This window comes from Gorilla gorilla, chromosome 2, assembly GCF_029281585.2.
Source record: "Gorilla gorilla gorilla isolate KB3781 chromosome 2, NHGRI_mGorGor1-v2.1_pri, whole genome shotgun sequence".
Lineage (NCBI taxonomy): Eukaryota > Metazoa > Chordata > Mammalia > Primates > Hominidae > Gorilla > Gorilla gorilla.
The window spans coordinates 37,015,155-37,041,601 of record NC_086017.1 but is presented as its reverse complement, the minus strand read 5'-3'; the positions used below and the strand labels follow the sequence as shown (position 1 = coordinate 37,041,601).

Genomic DNA, 26,447 nt, shown 5'->3' with positions numbered 1-26,447 from the left:
AAGCTCATGAAGAGAAAGAGTCCCTACATAATCCAAATCTAGAAAGATATTTGTGCATCATCAGTAACAGTGACTGTTTGGATGCTACTTAAGTGTCCAAGAGGAAGTAGAGCGTTCACTTATTATGCAACCACTAGAACGATTATTTGGAAGGGTTTGTAACAACCTGTAAAACACATTATGATATGTGGGTAAGACAAATATGATGTAAAGCTGTTTGTAACCATGACAAACCTCATAAAAATATGCAAAAAATTGGAAAAAGGCCAGACAAGAACACATGAAACAAAAAGCCATGTTAGATGATAAAGTTACAGGTACTTTTTAATTTCCATTTTTAAACTGATAATGTGATTTATCATAATTTTTCATAGAGAATCAGGAGCTCCAGCTATCACTATAGCAGGAGTTTAATGAAAGTCATTATTTAGTTGTACTTCCAAAGTTTTGGCCAATCCCTGCTGGCCTGTCACCCATGCTCCCTCCCACTTCCCCTTCTGTTTTCTCTGCTCCAGCCACATGGTGCTTCCCACTAGTCCTGGCATGCACCCTCCTTCTAGACTTTTGCCCTTGCTTTCATGGTTTCCTAGAACTCTCTTTCCTCAGATATATGTGTGACACAGGCCCTCACTTCCTCTGGGTCTCTGTTAAAATGTTCCCCACCCTGATGGCCCCACTACGTCACAGTACTCTCTAACCTCCTTGCCTGCTTTAAAAAGCTCACAGCACTCATCATCCCTGACATATTATACATGTGCATACATGCGTTTTGTTTATTGTCTGTCTCTTCCCTACCAAAATGGAAACTCAAGAGCAGGGACTTAGTCAGTTTAGTTTGTAGCTTTTATTGCCCAAAGCAGTGGCTGGCACAGAGTAGACCCTTAATAAATATTGCTTGTATGAATAAATGACTCATGTATCTGGCTGATTGCTATTTCTGGACCATCTTGGGTACTTAAGTTGCATCTTGAGTACTGAAGTTGGGTACTTAAGTTGATGGGATTTCTCCATCCCATCAAACTGAGCCAAATCCTTAGTATTTTGGATTGTAGAAATTCTAGAGTCACCCCAGATAGAATCTTTTTTCATCTGCCTTCTGAGTCTTTTAAAACTTGGGTTGGTATCTATACTAGCGCTTAGCCCCATCTCTGATGAAATATAATAGATGTATTATTGTGGCTGTACCCCTTTCCCTTTGATTTATCCTTCTAGCCCATCGTTTGTGCTAATATTACTCCTCACCTGTTTTTGTAGGATGATATCTAAACCTTTCTTTCTTTGGCACAATACTAATCTACAGTCTTATTTTTTTAATTGATTTTTTTTTAATTTTTAAGTTCAGAGGTACATGTGCAGGTTTGTTATACAAGGTAAACTTGTGTCATGGGGGTTTGTTGTATAGATTGTTTCATCACCCAGCTATTAAGCCTAGCGCCCAATAGCTATTTTTCCTGATGCTCTCCTTCCTCCTGCCCTCCACCATCCAATAAATCCCAGTGTCTGCTGTCCCCCTTTATGGATCCAGGTGTTCTCATCATTTAGCTCCCACTTACAAGTGAAAACATGTAGTATTTGGTTTTCTGTTCCTGCACTAGTTTGCTAAGGTTAATGGCCTCCAGCTCCAGCCATGTTCCTACAAAAGACATGATGTTGTTGCTTTTTATGGCTACATAGTATTCCATGGTGTGTATATACCATATTTTCTTTATCCAGTCTAGAATTTATGGGTATTTATGTTGATTCCATGTCTTTGCTATTGTGAATAGTGCTGCAATGAACATATGTGTGCATGTGTTTTTATGATAGAATGATTCGTATTCCTTTAGGTATAGAGCCAGTAATGGGATTGCTGGGTTGAATGGTAGTTCTGTTTTTATGTCTTTGGGGAATCACTACACATTGTTTTCCACAATGGTAGAACTAATTTACACTCCCACCAACAGTGCATAAGTGTTCCTTTTTCGCTGAACCTTTCCAGCATCTGTTATTTTTTGACTTTTTAATAATAGCCATTCTGACTGATATAAGATGGTATCTCATTGTGATTTTGATTTGCATTTTTGTAATGATCAGTAATGTTGAGCTTTATTTCATGCTTGTTGCCTACATGTATATCTTCTTTTGTGAAGTGTCTGTTCATGTTCTTTGCCCACTTTTTAATGGGGTTGTTTTTCTCTTGTAAATTTGCTTAAGTTCCTTATAGAAGCTGCATATTAGACCTTTGTCAGGTGCATAGTTTGCAAAAATTTTCTTCTGTTCTGTAGATTGTCTGTTTACTCTGTTGATAGTATCCTTTGCTGTGCAGAAGCTCTTTAGTTTAATTAAATCCCACTTGTCAATTTTGTCTTTTCTTTTTTTTTGAGATGGAGTCTTGCTCTGTCACCCAGGCTGGAGTGCAGTGGTGTGATCTTGGCTCACTGCAACCTCCACCTCCCAGGTTCAAGCGATTCTCCTGCCTCAGCCTCCTGAGTAGCTGGGACTGTAGGCCTGTGCCACCATACCTGGCTAATTTCTTTTTGTATTTTTAGTAGAGACGGGTTTCACGGTGTTAGTCAGGATGGTCTCCATCTCCTGACCTCATGATCTACGCACCTTGGCCTCCCAAAGTGCTGGGATTATAGTCGTGAGTCACTGCGCCTGGCCCCCAACTTGTCAATTTTTGCTTTTGGTATCTTTGTCATGAAATCTTTGCCTGTGCCTGTGTTCTGAATGGTATTGCCTAGGTTGTCTTCCAGGGTTTTTATAGTTTTGGGTTTCACATTTAAGTCTTTAATCTGTCTTGAGTTGATTTTTGTATATGGGGTTCAGTTCAGATTTTTGTAAAGGAGTTCATTTTCAGTTTTCTGCAACTGGCTAGCCAGTTATCCCAGCACCATTTGTTACATAGGGAATCTTTCCCCCATTGCTTGTTTTTGTCAGGTTTGTTGAAGATCAGATGGTGGTTGTACGTGTGCAGCCTTATTTCTGGGTTCTCTTTTCTGTTCCATTGGTCTATGTGTCTGTTTTTGTATCAATACCATGCTATTTTGGTTACTGTAGCCCTGTAGTATAGTTTGAAGTCAGGTAGCATGATGACTCAAGCTTTGTTTTTTTTTTTTTTTTTTTTTTGCTTAGGATTGTCATGGCTATTCAGGTGCTCTTTTGGTTCCATGTAAATTTAAAATCTTTTTTTTAGTGGTGTGAAGAATGTCACTGGTAGTTTGATAGGAATAGCATTGAATCTACAAATTGCTTTGGGCAGTATTGTCATTTTAATGGTATTGATTCTTCCTATCTGTGAGCATGGGGTATTTTTCCATTTGTTTGTGTCATCTCTGATTTCTTTGAGCAGTGTTTTGTAGTTCTCTCTGTAAAGCTCTTTTACTGGTTAGCTGTATTCCTAGGTATTTTATCCTTTTTTTGGCAATTGTAAATGGGATTGCATGCCTGATCTGGCTCTTAGCTTGACCCACAGCCGATGTTATACTGAATGGGCAAGAGCTGGAAGCATTTCTCTTGAAAATCAGCACAAGACAATACTTCAACATAGTATTGACGAGTTAATGGGTGCAGCACACCAACATGGCACACGTATACGTATGTAACTAACCTGCACGTTGTGCACATGTACCCTAAAACTTGAAGTATAATTAAAAAAAAAAAAGAAAGGAAGTACTGGTCAGAGCAGTCAGGCAAGGGAAAGAAAGGGCATCCATATAGGAAGAGAAGAAGTCAAACTATCCCTGTTTGCAGATGACATTATCCTGTATCTAGAAAACCCAATAGTATTGGCTTAAAAGCTCCTTAAGCTTATAAACAACTTCAGTGAAGTTGCAGGATACAAAACCAATGTGCAGAAATGACTAGCATTCCTATACAACAACAGTGAAGCCGAAATCTACAGTCTTAAGGCCTCAGGCTCTGAAGACAGGCCTTCTTGGGGCTAAGTCATGTAAACAGTTGCAAACTCTAAGAAGTGATTTGAGGCCAGGTGCGGTGGCTCACACCTGTGATCCCAGCACTTTGGGAGGCTGAGGCAGGCAGATCACCTGAGGTCAGGTGTTTGAGACCAGCCTGGCCAACATGGTGAAACCCCATCTCTATTAAAAATACAAAAATTAGCCAGGCCTGGTGGTGTGCGCCTGTAATTCCAGCTACTCGGGAGGCTGAGGCAGGAGAATCACCTGAATCTGGGAGGTGGAGGTTGCAATGAGCTGAGATTGAGCTGTTGCACTCTAGCCTGGGTGAAAAGAGTAAAACTCCATCTCAAAAAAAAGAATTTTTAAATAAAAATTAAAAAAAAAGAGTGATTTGACCATTATTTCTGCATGCCTGTTTTCTGATCTAGTAGAATGAGAATCATAATAGTACCAGTCTCATTAGGCTGATGTGATGATTACGCAAAGTAACATATGCAAATCACTTAGGGTAGGGCTTGAAGAATGGTAAATACTTGAGCAATTTTGGCAATCATCATGGTTAATATTATGGGAAATGAGACGAACCTGTCTTTAAATCATTTGATTCCACAAACACTGGATCATGCCTTGTTGCTAATGAATCCAAATATATTTAAACTGCTCATCTCTGTGATTTGTTCCTGTTCTCTGTTGTTTTTTGGAAAGTACATTAAAAATTGACAGAGTCGTCAGAGGTGTCAAGACAAAAGTGCCATATTTGCTCATATAATTTCTCCTTTTAATAGGTATTTGAGTGCCACAAAGGGCGAGGGAGAGGTAGCGCAAATAACAAGGTTCAGAGACGTTGCTTTGATTTTGTGAATCTGGGCAAATAGACTGTAAATCTCTTCTGAAACTAATAGACCCTGGCTATGGCTACCCAGGACTCTTGGGGTTAACATACTAGTAGGGCAGTCAGATAGCAACATTGGAGTGTAAAGGTTTAGAGCGTCACCAAGTTCTGGAGTCAACTGGATTCTAATGCCCCCTCTTCCACTCAATTTAATTTCCCTGAGGCCCAATTTTCTCATCTATGATGTGTGGGTAGCAGTAGTAATTACTTTGTAGCAGGACGAGCCACAGGCAAGAACCCCTCAGACGCTGAGTTGTAGAAGAAAAGGGCTTTATTCAGCTGGGAGCATCGGCAGACTCACATCTCCAAAAACTGAGCTCCCCGAGTGAGCAATTCCTGTCCCTTTTAAGGGCTTACAACTCTAAGGGGGTCTGTGTGAAAGGATCGTGATCAATTGAGCAAGCAGGGGGTACTTGACTGGGGGCTGCATGCACTGGCAATCAGAACAGAACAGGACAGGGATTTTCGTGATGCTTTTCCATACAATGTCTGAAATTTATAGATAACACAAGCAGTTAGGTCAGGGGTTGATTTTTAACTAACAGGTCCAGGGCACAGTGCTGGGCTATTTGCCTGTGGATTCCATTTCTACCTTTTAGTTTTTACTTCTTTCTTTGGAGGCAGAAATCGAGCATAAGACAATATGAGGGTGGTCTCCTCCCTTAACTTCATGGGCTTGTTTTAAAGCTTAAATAAGATAGTGCTTCTGACACACTTAACGCAGTACCCAACAAGCGGTAGGCACTCAATAAAATAAGGTATCATTATTATTAATAATGATATTGTATTATTTACAGAATGAAGTTTATAAAGCAAATTGTGATAAATGTGATGAAAAATGGTAAAGGGGGCAATGGGAGATTACAGAAGGACCTGTCTTACTCTGGGAATTGGCGAAAAGTTTCTCTGAAGAAAGGACATGTAATCTGAGACCTGGAACATTCATTAACTCTCAAATAGTAAGCAGCATTTCGCAGACCAGCATCTGTGAAGGCTTTGCTGAGGGAAAGAGCTTCTCAATTTGAGGTTGCTTTTAGTTCAAAATACTAAGATGCCACAATAAGTTAGAACTGACAATTCAACTTTATATCTGACAATAAATTAAGATTGCAGGGTGCATTCTGTAATAAATTTATTTTCGTTTAAAGTTAAGACTCCTCATTGTCTGGGTTTACATTCCAAATAAAGTTTTATCTTTAGAAAATTTGACTTAAAACTGAAATCAATCATGAATTATATGCAATTGCATATTTAATTTGCTTTGAATTTTTAGTATTAAAAAATTGAGTTCTGAAAGAATTAGGGAACAAACTCAAATTTCGTATTTTCTTAAAGCAATGATGCAAGGGACACATAAAGGCAAGTGTTCTTAATGATCATTTATGACTCAGCAAAAGATCAGGCTCACAGCCAATCTTTAGTAATTTGATAGAGCCTTTGAAATAGAAGACAGCTCTTGACAGAAATGTTTATTATAATCATTCCTAAACAATATATTGTTTCTAATCATATATATCTTCTTTCCTCTATTTTACTATCTTCTCATTATTTTTCACATCCTTGTCAAGTAGAGCTCACACAGTTTGCATTTCTAATGTGCAGCATCTTTCCTTTTTCCTGTTTGCTCATGTGGTATACAAGCACATTTGTTATTGAAACTTGTCTTTCCTAGCAGGCCTTCAAATTGGGAGAATAACTTAGCAACCCTGAGGAGTTTGGGGAAGAAAATAAATATTTTTTTTGTTCTGCTCAGTACTAGGATTACTATTTTTACCTACCAGTATACTGTTAAGAGAATATTGTCTGTTTACTTTTTAAAAAGGAAGAACATTTCCTTTTATGCATAAAATATTCTATTAAAATCATTGCCTTATTTTTCTTTCTCTGTGCCTGGTTGCATAAGCTGCCTGGTGCTTTGCTTCAGAAGCAGTCATGAGGACTAACAAAGTTAATACTTTCAGCTAGCTCCAAGGACAAATGGATCTTTATATTTTTCACCCCTTTCAATTCTTTGTATCTTAAAACATGACATGAATGTAATTGAACAAGGTATCCTTCTAATTCTTTCCATCTGGCCTTTCAGAGTGGAGTGGGGACAAAGTGGATGAGGTGAGAATATCCTCAATTTTTTTAGGACCAGATTTTATGCTTATTTGTTTACAGAATCATTGGTAGACCATCTTTAGCATGTATTATTACTCTGATTCAGTTGCTGTTAAGAATTTCTCTGAGGCCGGGCGCGGTGGCTCACGCTTGTAATCCCAGCACTTTGGGAGGCCGAGGTGGGTGGATCACGAGGTCAGGAGATTGAGACCATGGTGAAACCCCGTCTCTACTAAAAATACAAAAAAATTAGCCGGGCGTGGTGGCGGGCGCCTCTAGTCCCAGCTGCTCGGAGAGGCTGAGGCAGGAGAATGGCCTGAACCCGGGAGGCGGAGCTTGCAGTTAGCCGAGACTGCGCCACTGCACTCCAGACTGGGCGACAGAGCGAGACTCCGTCTCAAAAAAAAAAAAAAAAAAAAAAAAAGAATTTCTCTGAAATACCTAAGCAGGGAGTCATTTCAGAGCAACGAGACTATCCTGGAACTTCTGGTAGGAAATGTTCCTGGGAATCCAAAAGTCTATGGCCAAATATTTTGGGTTATGGGTAGGTAAACTTTCTAGATGTTATGCTGAGTTTGTTTGTGGATTTATTCATTGATTCATTCATTCATTTGCTGAATACCTATCAGGACTCAGATTCCATTGTATATGCTGGGAGATCATAGTGAAGAGGACACATGTCCCTCTTCTCTAGAAGTTTCCAGTCTAGTGGTGAAACAGACCATTATAGTAAAATAATTACAATAGTTTTAAGTACTTAAGTGCAAATGGTGCAAAAAGAATGTACAAAAGGGGCTCAGGATATCTGTCTGAGGGCAGTCCAAAAGTATTCCTAATGGAGCCTGGAAAAATAGTGGGATTTTGGCAAGTATATAAGAGATGATGGCTGGGAAAGATAAGATACCATTGGCAAAAAAAAAAAAAAAAAAAAAATCAAGCATATGGAATAAAATAAGCAAAGAAATGGGGGTATAGGAGAGACAGGTGCTATTTGGAGAAGTGCAGGTAGCCGCGTTGGATGTGTTGCTGGAGGAGGGGAAAGAGTGGAGGAAGTTAAGGGCCAGTTCAAGAGAGACCTTGTGTAGCATTCTGGGAATTTTAATTTTATCCTATTGGACCATGAGAACTATTGAAGAATTTTGAGTAGAGAAATAATATAGTCAGATTTAGGAATAGTATTCTGGTTAGCAGTTTACAGTACAGACCAGAGGTAGGCAAGAAATGAGTGTGTTATTTAGGAGACTCTTTCAGTAGTCCAAGTAAGTGACGTTGTAATAGCCAAATAGCTGTGGGATTACAGGGGAAGGATGTGGATTCAAGAAATATTTAGAAGGTAGAAGTCACAGGACTTGGTGTTTGTTAAATGTAGGAAGGGATGGAGGATACATAAAAGTGTGGATTTTCTTTTCAATTTATTGAAATTTTACAATGTATGTGCACTTCACAGAGATTACCTCGTTCAAACACCATACCAGTTTAATGAGGTAGATACTATAATTATCCCATTTTACAGGTGGGCTATCTGAGTCTTAGAAGCTATGTAACTTGCCCAGGATCTGCCTAATAAATGATAAATGAGGTTTTAAACCCCAGCAAAATGATCCAGAGCCTGCATGCTGAGTTATGATGCTAAACTGCATCTTCTTTGTGGTGCCTTTTCCAGTGATGGCAAATACAGGACCAGGAGAGTAACCTTGGGCAAGGAGATGACTATATGCTAGGAGAACGAAGGTCATTTCCATTCCCATGTACCATAATATGTCGCTATATAATTTATAAAACTAGTTTACGTTGCTTTTTTTTGATTTTTAAAAAAGTTCAGCTGATAATTCAGCTGCTAATATTACCTTGAAGCAGCTTAAACATCTGCAGTCTAAGAATTTAGAATATCCACAGTAATGAAAGGCTTAGACACTGGGCTTTTTTTTTTTTCCACCTGCGAGTGAGTTGGCAGTGATTTCAGAAAGCAGCCAACCCATGCAGGAGAAGATGGTCCCATCTGCCCATCCTGAGACCCGAAGAGCATCTTCATGCTCAGCCTGGAACCCTTACCTTCCAGCCCAAGTGCAAAGAGAATAACGCTGACTCCTTTTCCTTCCTTAGCTTTCCAAATGCCTTTTGAGAAGTCTTGGACTCAAAGCTGTGCTTGATATCCATCTTATCCCAGGTTATCTTAGGTGAAAATACCATAGTGGACACACAGTGGAGTTTAACCTTGACCCTTTACACTCTGTGGCCTGCTCCCAACATTGACCAGAGTGTTACAATTATCTTATGTTATCTTAGGTGCCTCACTCCTGATGCGGAAGCTCGTCCAGATATTGTAGAAGTCAGTTCGATGATATCAGATGTCATGATGAAATATTTAGACAACTTATCTACATCCCAGTTGTCCTTGGAAAAGAAGCTAGAACGGGAACGAAGACGCACACAAAGGTATTTTATGGAAGCCAACCGGAACACCGTCACATGTCACCATGAGCTGGCTGTTCTATCTCACGTAAGTGCAAATATTTCAATCTGTTCATGATGCACTCTAATGGGCTGTCTGAAGTTGTTCATGCTTGTTTTAAGGAACATTCATCAAAAGTTAGAAAAATAGTTACATGCAATATTTCAGTAGTATAGTTACATATTTATATCCATTTCTGTATCTTATATACAAATTAAAATAAATATAACTGACCTTCCTAAGAATGAATCCATAATTTATTTTATTTTTGCAAAAATCAGAGGTATCACAAAGTTCTCTTAGCGAAGTTTAAGTTACAGACTGTAAAATTAGCAGTGAATGCTTATATTTAATTTCTTCAGCAATCTGACTGCAACTTTTGGGAGTATATATGAAAATGTGAGTCAATTCAGAGAAGGAAATAACATTTGCCTTTAAAATTTTTCGTATTGTACTTTGCAATCTCTTTCATTGCCATTTGTGGTATTAATAGTGTTGCCATGCTTCAAATCAGAGTATGTCTTATTTTTCTTACCAAGAACCTTTAGATTGTTTTGATATTTAAGTATATTTTTGAACATTGCTTGGAAAAGAGATGCCAAAGCTACAAATATCCACATGTGCAAGCAACGGTGCCAGTGATGCTCTTGTTGCTGTCTCTTATTTTCTTTCTTCTGTGTCTTTGTTGCAATCACGATCAATGTTCTGTTGTTTGCTCATGCTTTGGGCCTCCACCCAGTGGCGACCTGGTAAGGGGACTTTCATCCTTTTTTTTTTTTTTCCTGTCCTGGGGGTGGGCCCAAGGCAATTGGATCATAAAACTCTTTCTTAGGGTACCTGGTCATTAAATTCCTTCCCAGGATCCTAAGGACCTGCTCCATCTCAGCTGGTAAAATTATGTATGAAGTTGGTCTCAAAGAGGCAGTTCTGATTTCTTGAATAACAGTGTTTCCAGTGAACTGCTTTCTGAAAAGAAGGAAAGTACTACTGTTTAGTGGGTTTATCTTAAGGTATTTGGAATCCAGAAGTTGAAGACTGAATGTAGTTTTCATTTGGGAAGGAAACTCTTTCATCTTCATTGCCTTAAATGCTGAGCCTAGATGTAATTTTGCAGAACATTCCATGATGATTATTTAAGTTATATGTTTATGTAAAGGAGCGTATAACTTGGAGTTATAGCCCTTACTGAACACAGTTAAATCTCAGACGGGAAGTTAGAGCTCACTTTGCTTTTTATTTTACTACCTGACTTCATAATAACTAGGCAACAATGCATCATTCTATGTATGTCATGTTGCATTCTAAATAGAGTATTCCTAGTAGACTAAAATGCAAGAGATTTAGCTATTTCTATATATCTTAGGTATTTGGGGCCTTCTATTATTAAGTTCTGCATTGCAGAGTTACTTAGCTTATTTCCAGTTGTATGTGAAAGAGTCATTTCATATTAGATTCATGTGGCTGATTTGGGGCTGAGTGGCATTAGTTTACAATCTAACAGCAGAAAGTCTGTTATCTTTAGCAAAACACCTTGAGAAGGACCATTACTTGTCTATTTATTTACACTTCTCAGCTTAAAAAATTCTTTATTATGGAAAATTTCAAACGTTTATAAATGCAAAGATTGCTTCCTGTACCCATCCCAGCTTCAACAGTTAGCTATTCAGGGCTAATCCTGTATCATCTCTATTCCCACCTACTTCCTTCCTTCCCCAGATTATTTTGAAGTAAATGCCAGATACCATATAATTTCCTCTATCAGTATTTCCATATGTGTTTGGAGAGTCATTTTAGCTTTAGAAATATAGATTTCAGGCTATCGCCAGGTAAAATAAAGGGAAAGCTCTGAAGCCAAGGGAGGGATTTTAATGTTCCAGAGGTTGTATACTCATCTGTAAATTAAGGGGTAGAGGATATTATCTACCTCAGAGAGTACTAGGATAAATGAGTTAATGTGTTTGAATATATTGTATGACTTTAAAAGTGGCATAAATTGTAAGATAGCATCAGTTATATAAATGAGCATAGCTTTTGTTAGAAGAATAGTTTGTTGATGGAACTTGTTAATCTAGTGCTGACTTGTCCAAGTAGTCTCTACATTAAATCCTTATGTCAGGCATACAGTTAATGCATATATATTAGCACCTGCTGCTAGCCAGCCTCAGTGCCCTCATTGAGCATTCAGGTTTTTATGGACCATAGAGAAATGCTTTACTTCAAAGCAAAGTTTATATTCCTGCTTTAAATAGTCATACAATACTTTCTCCTTTCGCACTATTTTAAGTCTACTGATATATTTTCATTTCAAGGTTAACCAAATGTTAACTAAAAGGAAAAAATGCAGCTTTATTAAAGAAGCAAGAAGGAAGTAAGATTGCATTTCATCAAAAGACAGTATGCAGTTAATTGGCATTTTTCTCAGTGGGGACCAATTATTATTTTTAAAAACTTACATCTACACCATTGCTGAAGAAAAATTATAGGTGTAAAATTTTATGACTCTTTTTTTCTTAAGCAGTATTATGATTATCTCATTTCAGATATACTGGAATATTCTCCCGGAGCAGTTATTATCAATAATGCAGTTACACAATCCAGGGATAAATTATAGTCAAGGGAAAGAGAAATTAGTGGGTTCAGTAGAACTTTATGAATTCCCAACATCAATAAGGGGATCCACTGTGAATTACTGAAATTTTGCAAATTAGTGGGTAAGCAAACAATTGATAAGAAACATTAAAGGTTTCTATTTCATGGGGAAGTATTCTATTTACTTTCATATTTTAGTCTATTCTTAATTATGGCAATTTTTATAGTGGCCTAGTAAAGGTAAGTACTAATATATATTTTAGAAGGACAGAGAAGTCTTCACTAAAAAGTTCACTCTGTGTACTGTGGTTTACCCACTATGAAAGTGAACCAAACCTTTCCTTTTGAAGAATGTTTTCTGATTCTTACAACTTAAAATAAGAGATCATAAGGAGAGCATAGAGTTGAGAATGATAAGAATCATGTAGAGTAAAAGGAAGTAAAATTTTAACTTTAATGTGTAATAATTAGAATATTGTCATGTAGAGGGTATTGTGGCATCATAATAGTGAAAATCGTTATCCATGTTTTGGCACTGTTCACAGTGTAGTGAACACAGAGAATCATTACCCTTTCGATCTTATATCCCAGGCAGAAAAATCAATTAAAGACATTTCTGAAGAGTCTACTGCTTATATCTTTTCCAACAAATACAATAGTGTGTATTAAAGAAATTCAGCCGACAAAACCTGGAGAATCAATGGAAAACTTCAATTCCATTAGAATTATTGGGATTTTATAGAGACAGCTTTAGACTAACATTTAAATGGGTGAAAAAAGCATATTTCTATGTGTACAAATGGAGCAGAAATGAGTGTTCCAGGGAGACTGAAGAGAAATCATGAGAGAAGCATGCTGTCAGTGCGAGATTTGCAGGAATCACAACTACTTTTCCAGTGATATTTGACAGGAAGTTTATCTTCACCACCCCTATTTAAAGGCTGAATGATGATTTCTTTTTACTAGTTTAATAAGTTTGTTCAGTTTGGAGAACTGCTTTCACATCTATAACACAAAGAGAGAAAGATTGAAAATGCCTGTGGTATATAATTAATAATGAAGGAACAGGGATTTGTTGGATGTCTTCTGAATGTAAGGCATTATGCTTGGTATAGTGAAGCTTATAAAAAATTATAAACAATGACCCCAGTCATGAAGTAACTGATAATCTACTTGGAAAGACAAGATAGATGTGCATATGCAGGAGGAACTTTCTAATGATTCCGAACAGTTTGGGTAAATAAATGAGATGAGGGAAATGAATTAATGAGGCCTAGGGAGGATCTCAGAGCCAAACGAAGATAGGGTCTTGATAACTAAATAAGGAAGTCACTCCTGGATGGAAAAGAATAACGTTAAGTGCAGAAACTCCAGCTCAGCTCACTTAATACTAAGAATCAAACTTAGAAATGGAATTGTTTTATGTTTTAATTGCACAAGGAAAGGGAAATCAGGAGAAGTTAAAAGACTTGTCCAAGTTCATCCAGCTAGTTAGGGACAGCCCCAGGACTGAAAATTGGGTCTGCTGATTGACAATGCGTATTTTTATATGTGTAGTTTGAAAAGCCTGGGGAAGTAGGCTGGAGCTAGATGATGGATGTTTGTGAATACCTCATTAAGCTGTTTGAATTAAATCCTGTGGGTAACGTGGACTAAAACGTTGAATTTCTCCAAAATACCTAACAAGCAGATTGACAAACTATGAACTAATTCTTTCTTTCTTTTTTTTTTTTTTTTTGAGATGGAGTCTCACTCTGTTGCCCAGGCTGGAGTGGAGTGGCGCGATCTCAGCTCACTGCAAGCTCTGCCTCACTACGGGCTAATTATTTCTTATTGTACATACCTGCTTTTTAATGTTTTTTACCTCCCAGTGTTTTCCATTACACTCCTCTGTCCTGGTTTCTGTCTTCTCTCTTTGAATACTCTTCCTCATTTTCTCTTCCATCCCTGGCCTTTTAACTTTAAAGGTTCTGCCTCTCTTACGCTTCCCTTGGTTTCCATCTAGTCCCATGATATTTCATTTCATATGGATTTGGGTAAAAATTGGTGTGCAAGATGGAAACTTTATTTTCTATAATTATATATCATTTTGTTTTGAACCCGTTTGTGCTGGTAGCAGAAAATGATAGTAGTAGTCAGGATCAATTATGTCGGTCTCTTTTGGTCTAAAAGTTTCTTTACCATCCCAAGGGTTCTCTTCTCCATGTCCTCTTCTGAAGATGGCAACAGAGTACAGGAGAAAGCTTAAGCATCCCCATGTCGATGAGAGAGGGGCAGGGGCTCTGGTCTTCTTCTGTTGGCCCCTGCTGAACTTAGATGACATGAACCCTGTGATTTTGGGATGCTGACCTGTGTCCTTACTAAACGTTTGTGGCATCTGTAACTCATGGCCTCTTTTATCATCATGGTTTAAACCCAAGGAATTACCCATGATGCCCCAACTCTCCCCTTGGGGTTACTATTTTTGATCCTCTGAGGCTTGATTGTGACTTTCTTGGCATTCTTAGTTTAAGCAGCCTACTCTGTGGCCCTCAGTGCAGTGATGGCCAAGTGAACTCACCTGCCAGCCCCAGAGCTGTCTTCTACATTGGCACAAGACACATGGGGGCTTTGGATTCCCATCCACGCCACACACAGCCCATGGGGAACTCACTGGCACTAGGGGACCCTATCTCAGCCCCATCAGCTCCAGTGCCTTCTTCACCCTTTTCTATTCTTCTGTCCCAGGTGCCTACAATTCAATTATTCATTCAACAAGTATTTACTGAGTGCCTAATAGGTGTCAGGCACTATGTGTACAAAGTATACCACAGTGAGCAAAATAGACAAGGCCTCTGCTCTCATGGGCCTTATGTATATAGTGTTATGATGATCATGAAGCTTCTTCAAAGCTCTCGGTCTTTTCTGTCTGTGCCCCAGTTTCCCCCTCAAACTCTCTGTGTATCTCCATCAACAGCCCAACTCTAATCCCAAGGTTCACATCTGCTGGAGTGGATGTGAGAAGGAAAAACAAGGAGGCTTGCACTTGCTCTTTCATTTTCTCTTCCTTCTGGCAGGCTCTTATTTTGAGCTCCAGAAGAAATTTCCAGTTCCCACCTTTCTGCCAGAAGCTACCCTTGCATCTATTATATCCTTCTTTTTCTCCAGGTATTCTTTTCCCCTGTCTTCTCCTGGGTCTATAAATCTCAGCCTCATAAACTGGTCTTAATAGTAGAAGAAAAGAGCTCTGGAGAAGTGCACAAAATTTTCTGTGAAGGCAAAATATGTTGGGATGTGTTTCGCAACATAATTTCCACACCCATTTGCAGGAGATCACCAAAGCTGCCTGTCTGATCTCAGTCTCTCTGTGTGCCAGACCTATATTTTGAACCGAACATTCACCTGCATGTCTAACAGGTACTTATGCTCGGCAAGTCCACAGTGAATGGATTCTCCTCCCTTGATCAGCCATGTTCTGTCTCCTCATATCACCTTAATTGTAACCTTGACATCTTCAATTCACTCTCTCTGAAATCCTATATTCATTTTGTTAGCAAGCTCTACTAATTCTGTCTTTGAAATGTCTGAAAAATCCATCTTATCCTTTCAGTTCTCATTCTCATTATCTTGCATTGTATCATTGCAAGATCCAACTTTCTTGTCTCTAGTTTTTTCCTTACCTCTACCAAGTGATTCAGTCAGTATATCACCTCTGCACTGTCCATTAGGGGCCATTAAGGAATGTGTGTACTGGGGATGGGGTGGTATAATTGTTGTTTATCACTGTTAGCAGCCAGGGATGCTGATATGTCATATACATTGACAGTCCTGCACAAAATGTGAGAAACAGAACCAGCAGTAGATACATATTCAGATATTTATTACAAGGAACTGGCTTACATGATTGTGGGGACTGACGAGGCAAGTGCAAAATCCATAGGGATGGTTGGCAGGAGGAGCAGGCTGGAAATCTTGGCCATGGGCTGAAGCTGTTGTCCACAGGCTGAATCTCTTCCTCATCTCAGAGATGCCTCAGCTCCACTTCGGAGACCTGCCACCTGATTAAATCAGTTCCATCCAGATTATCAGGGATCATCCCCCTCCCTTAGCCATCTTCCACATTCCTACCCAAACTATTTTCCAAAAAAAAATCTGATCTTGGTAAATTGTTTCATGCTTATGACAATAAGTAAATGCTCATGTAGTGAGTCCTAAAAATTTTCTCTAAGCTTTTGGTGAATCTAAAAAAAGATTCCTATGATAATTTGATATTTCCAGAGTCAAAATATGGCATACATAAGTGTCATCTTAAATTCTATCTACTTTGGAGGAGCAGGCTGGTAGAGCAATTATTAGCAAATATTATTTTTTAAATTCACAAACCGTTCATAACTTCACTTCTTTGTTATAAAATTCTTATTGTAGTCTTCTAATCTATGATTTTTAGCAGACATTGACAGATACTGATATTTTTCATAAATTCTCAGATGTCTTTAAAGTTGAGCATATAAGAATTGAACAGATATGTAAGCATCTAGATTCTCATTTTTTTAATGCAAATTTAAAAAATGTGCTATTTATTTATCTGGGTTGCTTTATTTTTATTATACCATATGCCATTTACAATTGCTGACCACACCACTAAAGGCATGTGTCTGCAATCCTCTGCTAGGAGATTAAATTAAGCCATGTAGAAAATGATGTATTTTTAAAGGACAATATTTTTGTGAACATCTTTGCTTTTATTGTCTGGTTAATTGTTGACTGAATTTCTCCCAAGGCTGTGAAAATGCTACAAGTAATGATGTAGGAAGAGAAATATCAGGAAAAACCACGACTTGTTTTGGAAATGTTCTATGCTTATTATGTTATGTGAAAATAAAGCAATGCCTTATAGGCTTCCTCACAAATACAGACACAATTCTCACATCCACACTACAATTCTCTCTTTTTTATTGACATATAATTTACATGTAGTAAAATGTACACATCTTTAGGTGCCTAGTTCAGTGGCTTTTGGCACATGTGTAACCTCCACCCCAAACAAGAGTCAGAACATTTATCTCACCTCAGAATGTTCCCTTAAGCCTCTTTCTATACAATTCTCTGCCCCGGGAGGTAGACTGGTGATTTCTGTCACTATAAATTACTTTTGCCTGTTGTTTGACTTCATTTAAATCAAACACATGTTCTCTTTAGTGGCTGGCTTTTTTTCCATGACAAAATATCTATGAGATTCACCCACGTGGTGTGTATTAGTTATTTGTTCATATTGCTAGGCAGTGTTAAATTATATGACTACACCGTAATTTGTTTATCTGTCCTGTTGATGAACACTTACGTTTTCTCCAGATTTGGAATTTCTTAACACTGTTGAAAACCTATTTACAAAAAGACCCATACAAAAATGTTTATAACTTTTTTCTCTTAGATAAAGACCTAGAAATAGAGTTTCAGGGTTATAGGTAGTTGTATGTTTAACTGTTAAAGAAAGCACCAAATAGTTCTTCAAAATTATACTGTTTAACACTTTCAGAAGCAGTATATGAGAGTTCTAGGCGTTCCACATCCTTGCCACTATTTGATATTGTCAGTCTTTCCGATTTTAGCCTTTGAGGTGTAACGATACTTCTTTCTGGTTTTAGTTTGCATTTTCCTGATGATCAATGAGGTTGAGCACATTTATGTTTGATTTTAGCTATTTATATATCTTTGTGTATGTGTATGTGTTAAATATCTGTTCAAATCTTTCGCCTGTGATTTTATTGGATTACTTGTCTGTTTTTGTTGATTTGTAGGAGTTCTTTATATATGCCAGATAATGAGCCTATTGTCAAACATATGTATTGCAAACATTTTGTATAGTCTATGGATTGCCTGTTTTTTTTAATTAATGGCATTTTTTGGATAAACAGAAAATTTTAATTTTGATAAAGACTTATTCATGTAATTGTTTGTGGTGGTCAGTGTTTTTTGCCTCTTTGTAATGTAATTGTTGCCTACCCCAAGGTTGCAAAAATAAGATTCTTTATATTTTTGTAAATGTTTTAGACCTATGATCCCTTTTGATTTAATTTTGTGTATAGAATAATGAGGAGATTGACTTTTTTTTTTTTTTTTTTGGTCATTTGGGTATCCAGTTTTTCCAGCATCACTTCTTTAAATGTCTAGTCTTTTCCCATGGATTTTGCTAAGCATCTTTATTGAAAATTGCCTGACAATATATATGTAGATCTACTTACTTTTTTCTTTTTTGTTTATAAATATTTTTAAATTTTAAATTTTAAAGTTTTAATTATTTTGGGTACATAATAATTGTACATATTTATGGTGTACATGTGAAATTTTGATACAAGAATAAAATGTTTAATGATCAAATCAGGGTAATTGGGGTATCAGCCACCTCCAACATTTATCATTTGTTTGTGTTAGAAACATTCCAATTGCATTCATTTAGTTATTTTAAATATACAATAAATTATTGTTAGCTATAGCCACCCTATTTTGCTACCAATCACTAAATCTTATTCCTTTTATCTTACTGTATTTTTGTACCCAACCGTTCCTTTTTTATCCCCCCTCTCCTCTCCTCTTCCCAGCCTCTGGTAACCATTATTCCACTCTTTATCTCCATGAATTCGATACTTTTTAGCTCCCACGTATAAGTAGGAACATTTTGTATTTCTCTTTCTGTGCCTGGCTTATTTCACTTAACATAATGTCTTTCAGTTCCACCCATGTTGTTGAAAATGACAAGAGTTCATTCTTTTTTATGACTGAAAAATTTCCCATTTCTTTATCAATTCATCTGTTGATGGGTACTTAGGTTGATTCCAAATCTTGGCCATTGTGAATAGTGCTATAATAAAAATGAGCATGCAGATATCTCTTCAACATACTTATTTCTTTTCTTGTGTATAAATACCTAGCAATGGGATTGCTGGATCATATGGTATTTCTATTTTTAGTTTTTAAAGGAAACTCCATACTATTCATTATAGTGGCTGTACTAATTTACATTCCCACCAACAGTCTGCAAGGGTTCCCCTTTCTTGCAGGTCTATTTCTGAACTCTATTCTGTTCCATGGATTATATGTCTCTTCTTAGACCAATACCACACCGTTTTGATTTTTGTAGCTTTTAAAAGATGTTTTAATTTTAATTGGCAAAAAATTATATATATTGTATACAACATGATGTTTTGAATATATATACATTGTGGAATGGCTTAACTGAGTTAATTAACATATGCATTACCACACATATGCTTTACCACATAACATATGCATTACCACACAGTATAATTTTTGTGGTGAGAACACTTAAAATCCAATCTCAGTATTTTTCAAGAATACAATATATTGTTATTAAGTATAGTCATCATGCTGTGCAATAGATCTCTTGAACTTATCCTCCCATCTCACCGAAACTCTGTATCTTTTGATATTGTAGCTTTTTAATAAGTCTCAAAACAAGCCCTGTAAGTCCTCCAACTTTGTTGTTCTTTGTCAAATTTGATTTGGGTATTCTAGGTCTGTTGTATTTCCTTATTAATTTTAGAATAAGTTTGTAAATTTCTTCAAAAAATCATACCTACAATTTTTATTTTTACCCCTTGTTTTAACATGGAGAATCTTGGCAACATTTTAAAAAATCAATCTTTTATTTTACTTATTCAACAAAATTTATTAAGCATTTATTCTTTCCTGGGACCTATTCTAGTATTCTCCTGATACAGTAGTGAACCAAACAGCCGCAGACTCTCTCCTTCATAGTGAGAGAAGACACATAATAGATAAATAAAACTATATTTAAGTGCTATGAACAAAAATAAAAGAAGGCAAGGTAATAGAAAGTGATTGTAGACACAGGGAGACAAGCTATTTTAAATAGGGATGTCAGTGAAGGGCTTTATAATTACATGACATTTGGGCAGAGACCTGAATACAGTTGACCTTTAAACAATGTGGGTTTGAACTGCATGAATCCACTTATACATGAATTTTCTTCTGCCTTTGCCACTCCTGAGACAGCAAAACCAACCCCTCCTCTTCCTCTTCCTCGTCTTCAGCCTACCCAATGTGAAGATGACAAAGATGAAGACCTTTATCATGATCCACTTCCACTTAATGAATAGTAAATATAGTTTCTCTTCTTTGTGATTTTCTTAATAACAAGCTAGAGGAAAGAAAATGTTATTAAGAAAATCACAAGGAAGATAAACTATATTTACCATATGACATATCAAGTATGTATTAATTGTTTATGTTATTGGTAAGCTTCTAGTAAGCAGTAGGCTATTAGTAGATAAGTTTTTAGAAAGTTAAAAGTTATACATAGATTTTTGACTGCATGGAGTATTGGTGCCCCTCACCCCCATGTTGTTCAAGGGTCAACTGTACATTAAAGGGATGAGCTCTGCAAATATCTGAAGGCACAACGTTGGTAGCAGAAGGAGTAGCATGCCCAAAGATCCTGAGGTAGGAGTGAGCCTGCCAAGCTCGGGGAACAGCAAGGAGGCATGTGTGTCCAGAGTGCGGTGAAGCAGGGAGAGACAGTTGGACATGCAGGTGCCATAGTCCCTGGCATGCACTTCAGTAATATGAGTTCTGAGCAAGCCTAGGTGGCACCACTAGGCTTTAAAATGATATAGGTGGCCGCTGAGTAGGAATAAACCACTGAGAGCCAAGAATGAAATCAGGGAAATTGGTTAAGAAGAGATTGCAGTGGGCCAAGCAAAAGACAATGGTGACTCTTTTTCTTGACTTTTAATCCTTTCTCTACTGGCAATTAATCAGTTTGGAATTTTGACAACATGTGCAAAATGTGCAGTTTAACAAGAACTAGACCTTTCCTTATGTAACTCTGTGTTAAAAATGAAACAGTCAATGAGGTTCTAATTTGTGTGTTTCATTCCTGTTGATAACCACTCATTTCTAATTCCATACTCTTTAATTCCTTAACCATTGGTAAATTTCAATGACATTGTTTTTTTGAGAAACAAAAAATTTCTTAAAACTTGCCCACTTGAGGAGCCAAGATGGCCGAATAGGAACAGCTCCGGTCTACAGCTCCCAGCGTGAGCGACGCAGAAGACGGGTGATTTCTGCATTTCCATCTGAGGTACCGGGTTCATCTCACTAGGGAGTGCCAGACAGTGGGCGCAGGCCAGTGGGTGCGCGCACCGTGCGTGAGCCGAAGCGGGGTGAGGCATTGCCTCACCTGGGAAGCGCAAGGGGTCAGGGAGTTCCCTTTCCGAGTCAAAGAAAGGGGTGACGGACGCACCTGGAAAATCGGGTCACTCTCACCCGAATATTGCGCTTTTCAGACCGGCTTAAAAAACGGCGCACCACGAGACTATATCCCACACCTGGCTCGGAGGGTCCTACGCCCACGGAATCTCGCTGATTGCTAGCGCAGCAGTCTGAGATCAAACTGCAAGGCGGCAGCGAGGCTGGGGGAGAGGCGCCCGCCATTGCCCAGGCTTGCTTAGGTAAACAAAGCAGCCGGGAAGCTCGAACTGGGTGGAGCCCACCACAGCTCAAGGAGGCTTGCCTGCCTCTGTAGGCTCCACCTCTGGGGGCAGGGCACAGACAAACAAAAAGACAGCAGTAACCTCTGTAGACTTAAATGTCCCTGTCTGACAGCTTTGAAGAGAGCAGTGGTTCTCCCAGCATGCAGCTGGAGATCTGAGAACGGGCAGACTGCCTCCTCAAGTGGGTCCCTGACCCCTGACCCCCGAGCAGCCTAACTGGGAGGCACCCCCCAGCAGGGGCACACTGACACCTCACACGGCAGGGTATTCCAACAGACCTGCAGCTGAGGGTCCTGTCTGTTAGAAGGAAAACTAACAAACAGAAAGGACATCCACACCGAAAACCCATCTGTACATCACCATCATCAAAGACCAAAAGTAGATAAAACCACAAAGATGGGGAAAAAACAGAACAGAAAAACTGGAAACTCTAAAACGCAGAGCACCTCTCCTCCTCCAAAGGAACGCAGTTCCTCACCAGCAACGGAACAAAGCTGGATGGAGAATGATTTTGACGAGCTGAGAGAAGAAGGCTTCAGACGATCAAATTACTCTGAGCTACGGGAGGACATTCAAACCAAAGGCAAAGAAGTTGAAAACTTTGAAAAAAATTTAGAAGAATGTATAACTAGAATAACCAATACAGAGAAGTGCTTAAAGGAGCTGATGGAGCTGAAAACCAAGGCTCGAGAACTACGTGAAGAATGCAGAAGCCTCAGGAGCCGATGCGATCAACTGGAAGAAAGGGTATCAGCGATGGAAGATGAAATGAATGAAATGAAGCGAGAAGGGAAGTCTAGAGAAAAAAGAATAAAAAGAAATGAGCAAAGCCTCCAAGAAATATGGGACTATGTGAAAAGACCAAATCTACGTCTGATTGGTGTACCTGAAAGTGATGCAGAGAATGGAACCAAGTTGGAAAACACTCTGCAGGATATTATCCAGGAGAACTTCCCCAGTCTAGCAAGGCAGACCAACATTCAGATTCAAGAAATACAGAGAACGCCACAAAGATACTCCTTGAGAAGAGCAACTCCAAGACACATAATTGTCAGATTCACCAAAGTTGAAATGAAGGAAAAAATGTTAAGGGCAGCCAGAGAGAAAGGTCGGGTTACCCTCAAAGGGAAGCCCATCAGACTAACAGCGGATTTCTCGGCAGAAACCCTACAAGCCAGAAGAGAGTGGGGGCCAATATTCAACATTCTTAAAGAAAAGAATTTTCAACCCAGAATTTCATATCCAGCCAAACTAAGCTTCATAAGTGAAGGAGGAATAAAATACTTTACAGACAAGCAAATGCTGAGAGATTTTGTCACCACCAGGCCTGCCCTAAAAGAGCTCCTGAAGGAAGCGCTAAACATGGAAAGGAACAACTGGTACCAGCCGCTGCAAAATCATGCCAAAATGTAAAGACCATCAAGACTAGGAAGAAACTGCATCAACTAATGAGCAAAATCACCAGCTAACATCATAATGACAGGATCAAATTCACACATAACAATATTAACTTTAAATGTAAATGGACTAAATTCTCCAATTAAAAGACACAGACTGGCAAGTTGAATAAAGAGTCAAGACCCATCAGTGTGCTGTATTCAGGAAACCCATCTCACGTGCAGAGACACACATAGGCTCAAAATAAAAGGATGGAGGAAGATCTACCAAGCAAATGGAAAACAAAAAAAGGCAGGGGTTGCAATCCTAGTCTCTGATAAAGCAGACTTTAAACCAACAAAGATCAAAAGAGACAAAGAAGGCCATTACATAATGGTAAAGGGATCAATTCAACAAGAGGAGCTAACTATCCTAAATATATATGCACCCAATACAGGAGCACCCAGATTCATAAAGCAAGTCCTGAGTGACCTACAAAGAGACTTAGACTCCCACACATTAATAATGGGAGACTTTAACACCCCACTGTCAACATTAGACAGATCAACGAGACAGAAAGTCAACAAGGATACCCAGGAATTGAACTCAGCTCTGCACCAAGCGGACCTAATAGACATCTACAGAACTCTCCACCCCAAATCAACAGAATATACATTTTTTTCAGCACCACACCACACCTATTCCAAAATTGACCACATAGTTGGAAGTAAAGCTCTCCTCAGCAAATGTAAAAGAACAGAAATGATAACAAACTATCTCTCAGACCACAGTGCAATCAAACTAGGACTCAGGATTAAAAATCTCACTCAAAGCCGCTCAACTACATGGAAACTGAACAACCTGCTCCTGAATGACTACTGGGTACATAACGAAATGAAGGCAGAAATAAAGATGTTCTTTGAAACCAACGAGAACAAAGACACAACATACCAGAATCTCTGGGATGCATTCAAAGCAGTGTGTAGAGGGAAATTTATAGCACTAAATGCCCACAAGAGAAAGCAGGAAAGATCCAAAATTGACACCCTAACATCACAATTAAAAGAACTAGAAAAGCAAGAGCAAACACATTTTAAAGCTAGCAGAAGGCAAGAAATAACTAAAATCAGAGCAGAACTGAAGGAAATAGAGACACAAAAAACCCTTCAAAAAATCAATGAATCCAGGAGCTGGTTTTTTGAAAGGATCAACAAAATTGATAGACCTCTAGCAAGACTAATAAAGAAGAAAAGAGAGAAGAATCAAATAGACACAATAAAAAATGATAAAGGGGATATCACCACCGATCCCACAGAAATACAAACTACCATCAGAGAATATTACAAACACCTCTACGCAAATAAACTAGAAAATCTAGAAGAAATGGATACATTCCTCGACACATACACTCTCCCAAGACTAAACCAGGAAGAAGTTGAATCTCTGAATAGACCAATAACAGGAGCTGAAATTGTGGCAATAATCAATAGCTTACCAACCAAAAAGAGTCCAGGACCAGATGGATTCACAGCCGAATTCTACCAGAGGTACAAGGAGGAACTGGTACCATTGCTTCTGAAACTATTCCAATCAATAGAAAAAGAGGGAATCCTCCCTAACTCATTTTATGAGGCCAGCATCATTCTGATACCAAAGCCGGGCAGAGACACAACCAAAAAAGAGAATTTTAGACCAATATCCTTGATGAACATTGATGCAAAAATCCTCAATAAAATACTGGCAAACCGAATCCAGCAGCACATCAAAAAGCTTATCCACCATGATCAAGTGGGCTTCATCCCTGGGATGCAAGGCTGGTTCAATATACGCAAATCAATAAATGTAATCCAGCATATAAACAGAGCCAAAGACAAAAACCACATGATTATCTCAATAGATGCAGAAAAAGCCTTTGACAAAATTCAACAACCCTTCATGCTAAACACTCTCAATAAATTAGGTATTGCTGGGACGTATTTCAAAACAATAAGAGCTATCTATGACAAACCCACAGCCAATATCATACTGAATGGGCAAAAACTGGAAGCATTCCCTTTGAAAACTGGCACAAGACAGGGATGCCCTCTCTCACCGCTCCTATTCAACATAGTGTTGGAAGTTCTGGCCAGGGCAATCAGGCAGGAGAAGGAAATAAAGGGTATTCAATTAGGAAAAGAGGAAGTCAAATTGTCCCTGTTTGCAGATGATATGATTGTTTATCTAGAAAACCCCATTGTCTCAGCCCAAAATCTCCTTAAGCTGATAAGCAACTTCAGCAGTCTCAGGATACAAAATCAATGTACAAAAATCACAAGCATTCTTATACACCAACAACAGACAAACAGAGAGCCAAATCATGAGTGAACTCCCATTCACAATTGCTTCAAAGAGAATAAAATACCTAGGAATCCAACTTACAAGGGATGTGAAGGACCTCTTCAAGGAGAACTACAAACCACTGCTCAAGGAAATAAAAGAGGATACAAACAAATGGAAGAACATTCCATGCTCATGGGTAGGAAGAATCAATATCGTGAAAATGGCCATACTGCCCAAGGTCATTTACAGATTCAATGCCATCCCCATCAAGCTACCAATGACTTTCTTCACAGAATTGGAAAAAACTACTTTAAAGTTCATATGGAACCAAAAAAGAGCCCGCATCACCAAGTCAATCCTAAGTCAAAAGAACAAAGCTGGAGGCATCACACTACCTGACTTCAAACTATACTACAAGGCTACAGTAACCAAAACAGCATGGTACTGGTACCAAAACAGAGATATAGATCAATGGAACAGAACAGAGCCCTCAGAAATAACGCTGCATACCTACAACTATCTGATCTTTGACAAACCTGAGAAAAACAAGCAATGGGGAAAGGATTCCCTATTTAATAAATGGTGCTGGGAAAACTGGCTAGCCATACGTAGAAAGCTGAAACTGGATCCCTTCCTTACACCTTATACAAAAATCAATTCAAGATGGATTAAAGATTTAAACGTTAGACCTAAAACCATAAAAACCCTAGAAGAAAACCTAGGCATTACCATTCAGGACATAGGCATGGGCAAGGACTTCATGTCCAAAACACCAAAAGCAATGGCAACAAAAGACAAAATTGACAAATGGGATCTAATTAAACTAAAGAGCTTCTGCACAGCAAAAGAAACTACCATCAGAGTGAACAGGCAACCTACAAAATGGAAGAAAATTTTCGCAACCTACTCATCTGACAAAGGGCTAATATCCAGAATCTACAATGAACTCAAACAAATTTACAAGAAAAAAACAAACAACCCCATCAAATAGTGGGCGAAGGACATGAGCAGACACTTCTCAAAAGAAGACATTTATGCAGCCAAAAAACACATGAAAAAATGCTCATCATCACTGGCCATCAGAGAAATGCAAATCAAAACCACTATGAGATATCATCTCACACCAGTTAGAATGGCAATCATTAAAAAGTCAGGAAACAACAGGTGCTGGAGAGGATGTGGAGAAACAGGAACACTTTTACACTGTTGTTGGGACTGTAAACTAGTTCAACCATTGTGGAAGTCAGTGTGGCGATTCCTCAGGGATCTAGAACTAGAAATACCATTAGACCCAGCCATCC

The 26,447-nt window shown here is 38.4% G+C and overlaps 1 protein-coding gene across 7 annotated transcripts in view; it reads left to right on the top strand.

Annotated features, from left to right (window-relative positions):
• The window catches only part of NEK10 (NIMA related kinase 10), a 266,308-nt gene that overhangs the window by 168,193 nt on the left and 71,668 nt on the right, over positions 1 to 26,447 (top strand). For all 7 annotated transcript variants that reach the window (XM_055380935.2, XM_055380933.2, XM_055380926.2 and 4 more), the window contains exon 26: positions 9,181 to 9,394. In XM_055380935.2, coding sequence (XP_055236910.2) covers positions 9,181 to 9,394 — 214 coding nt within the window. The remainder of the gene's footprint in view (positions 1 to 9,180; positions 9,395 to 26,447) is intronic.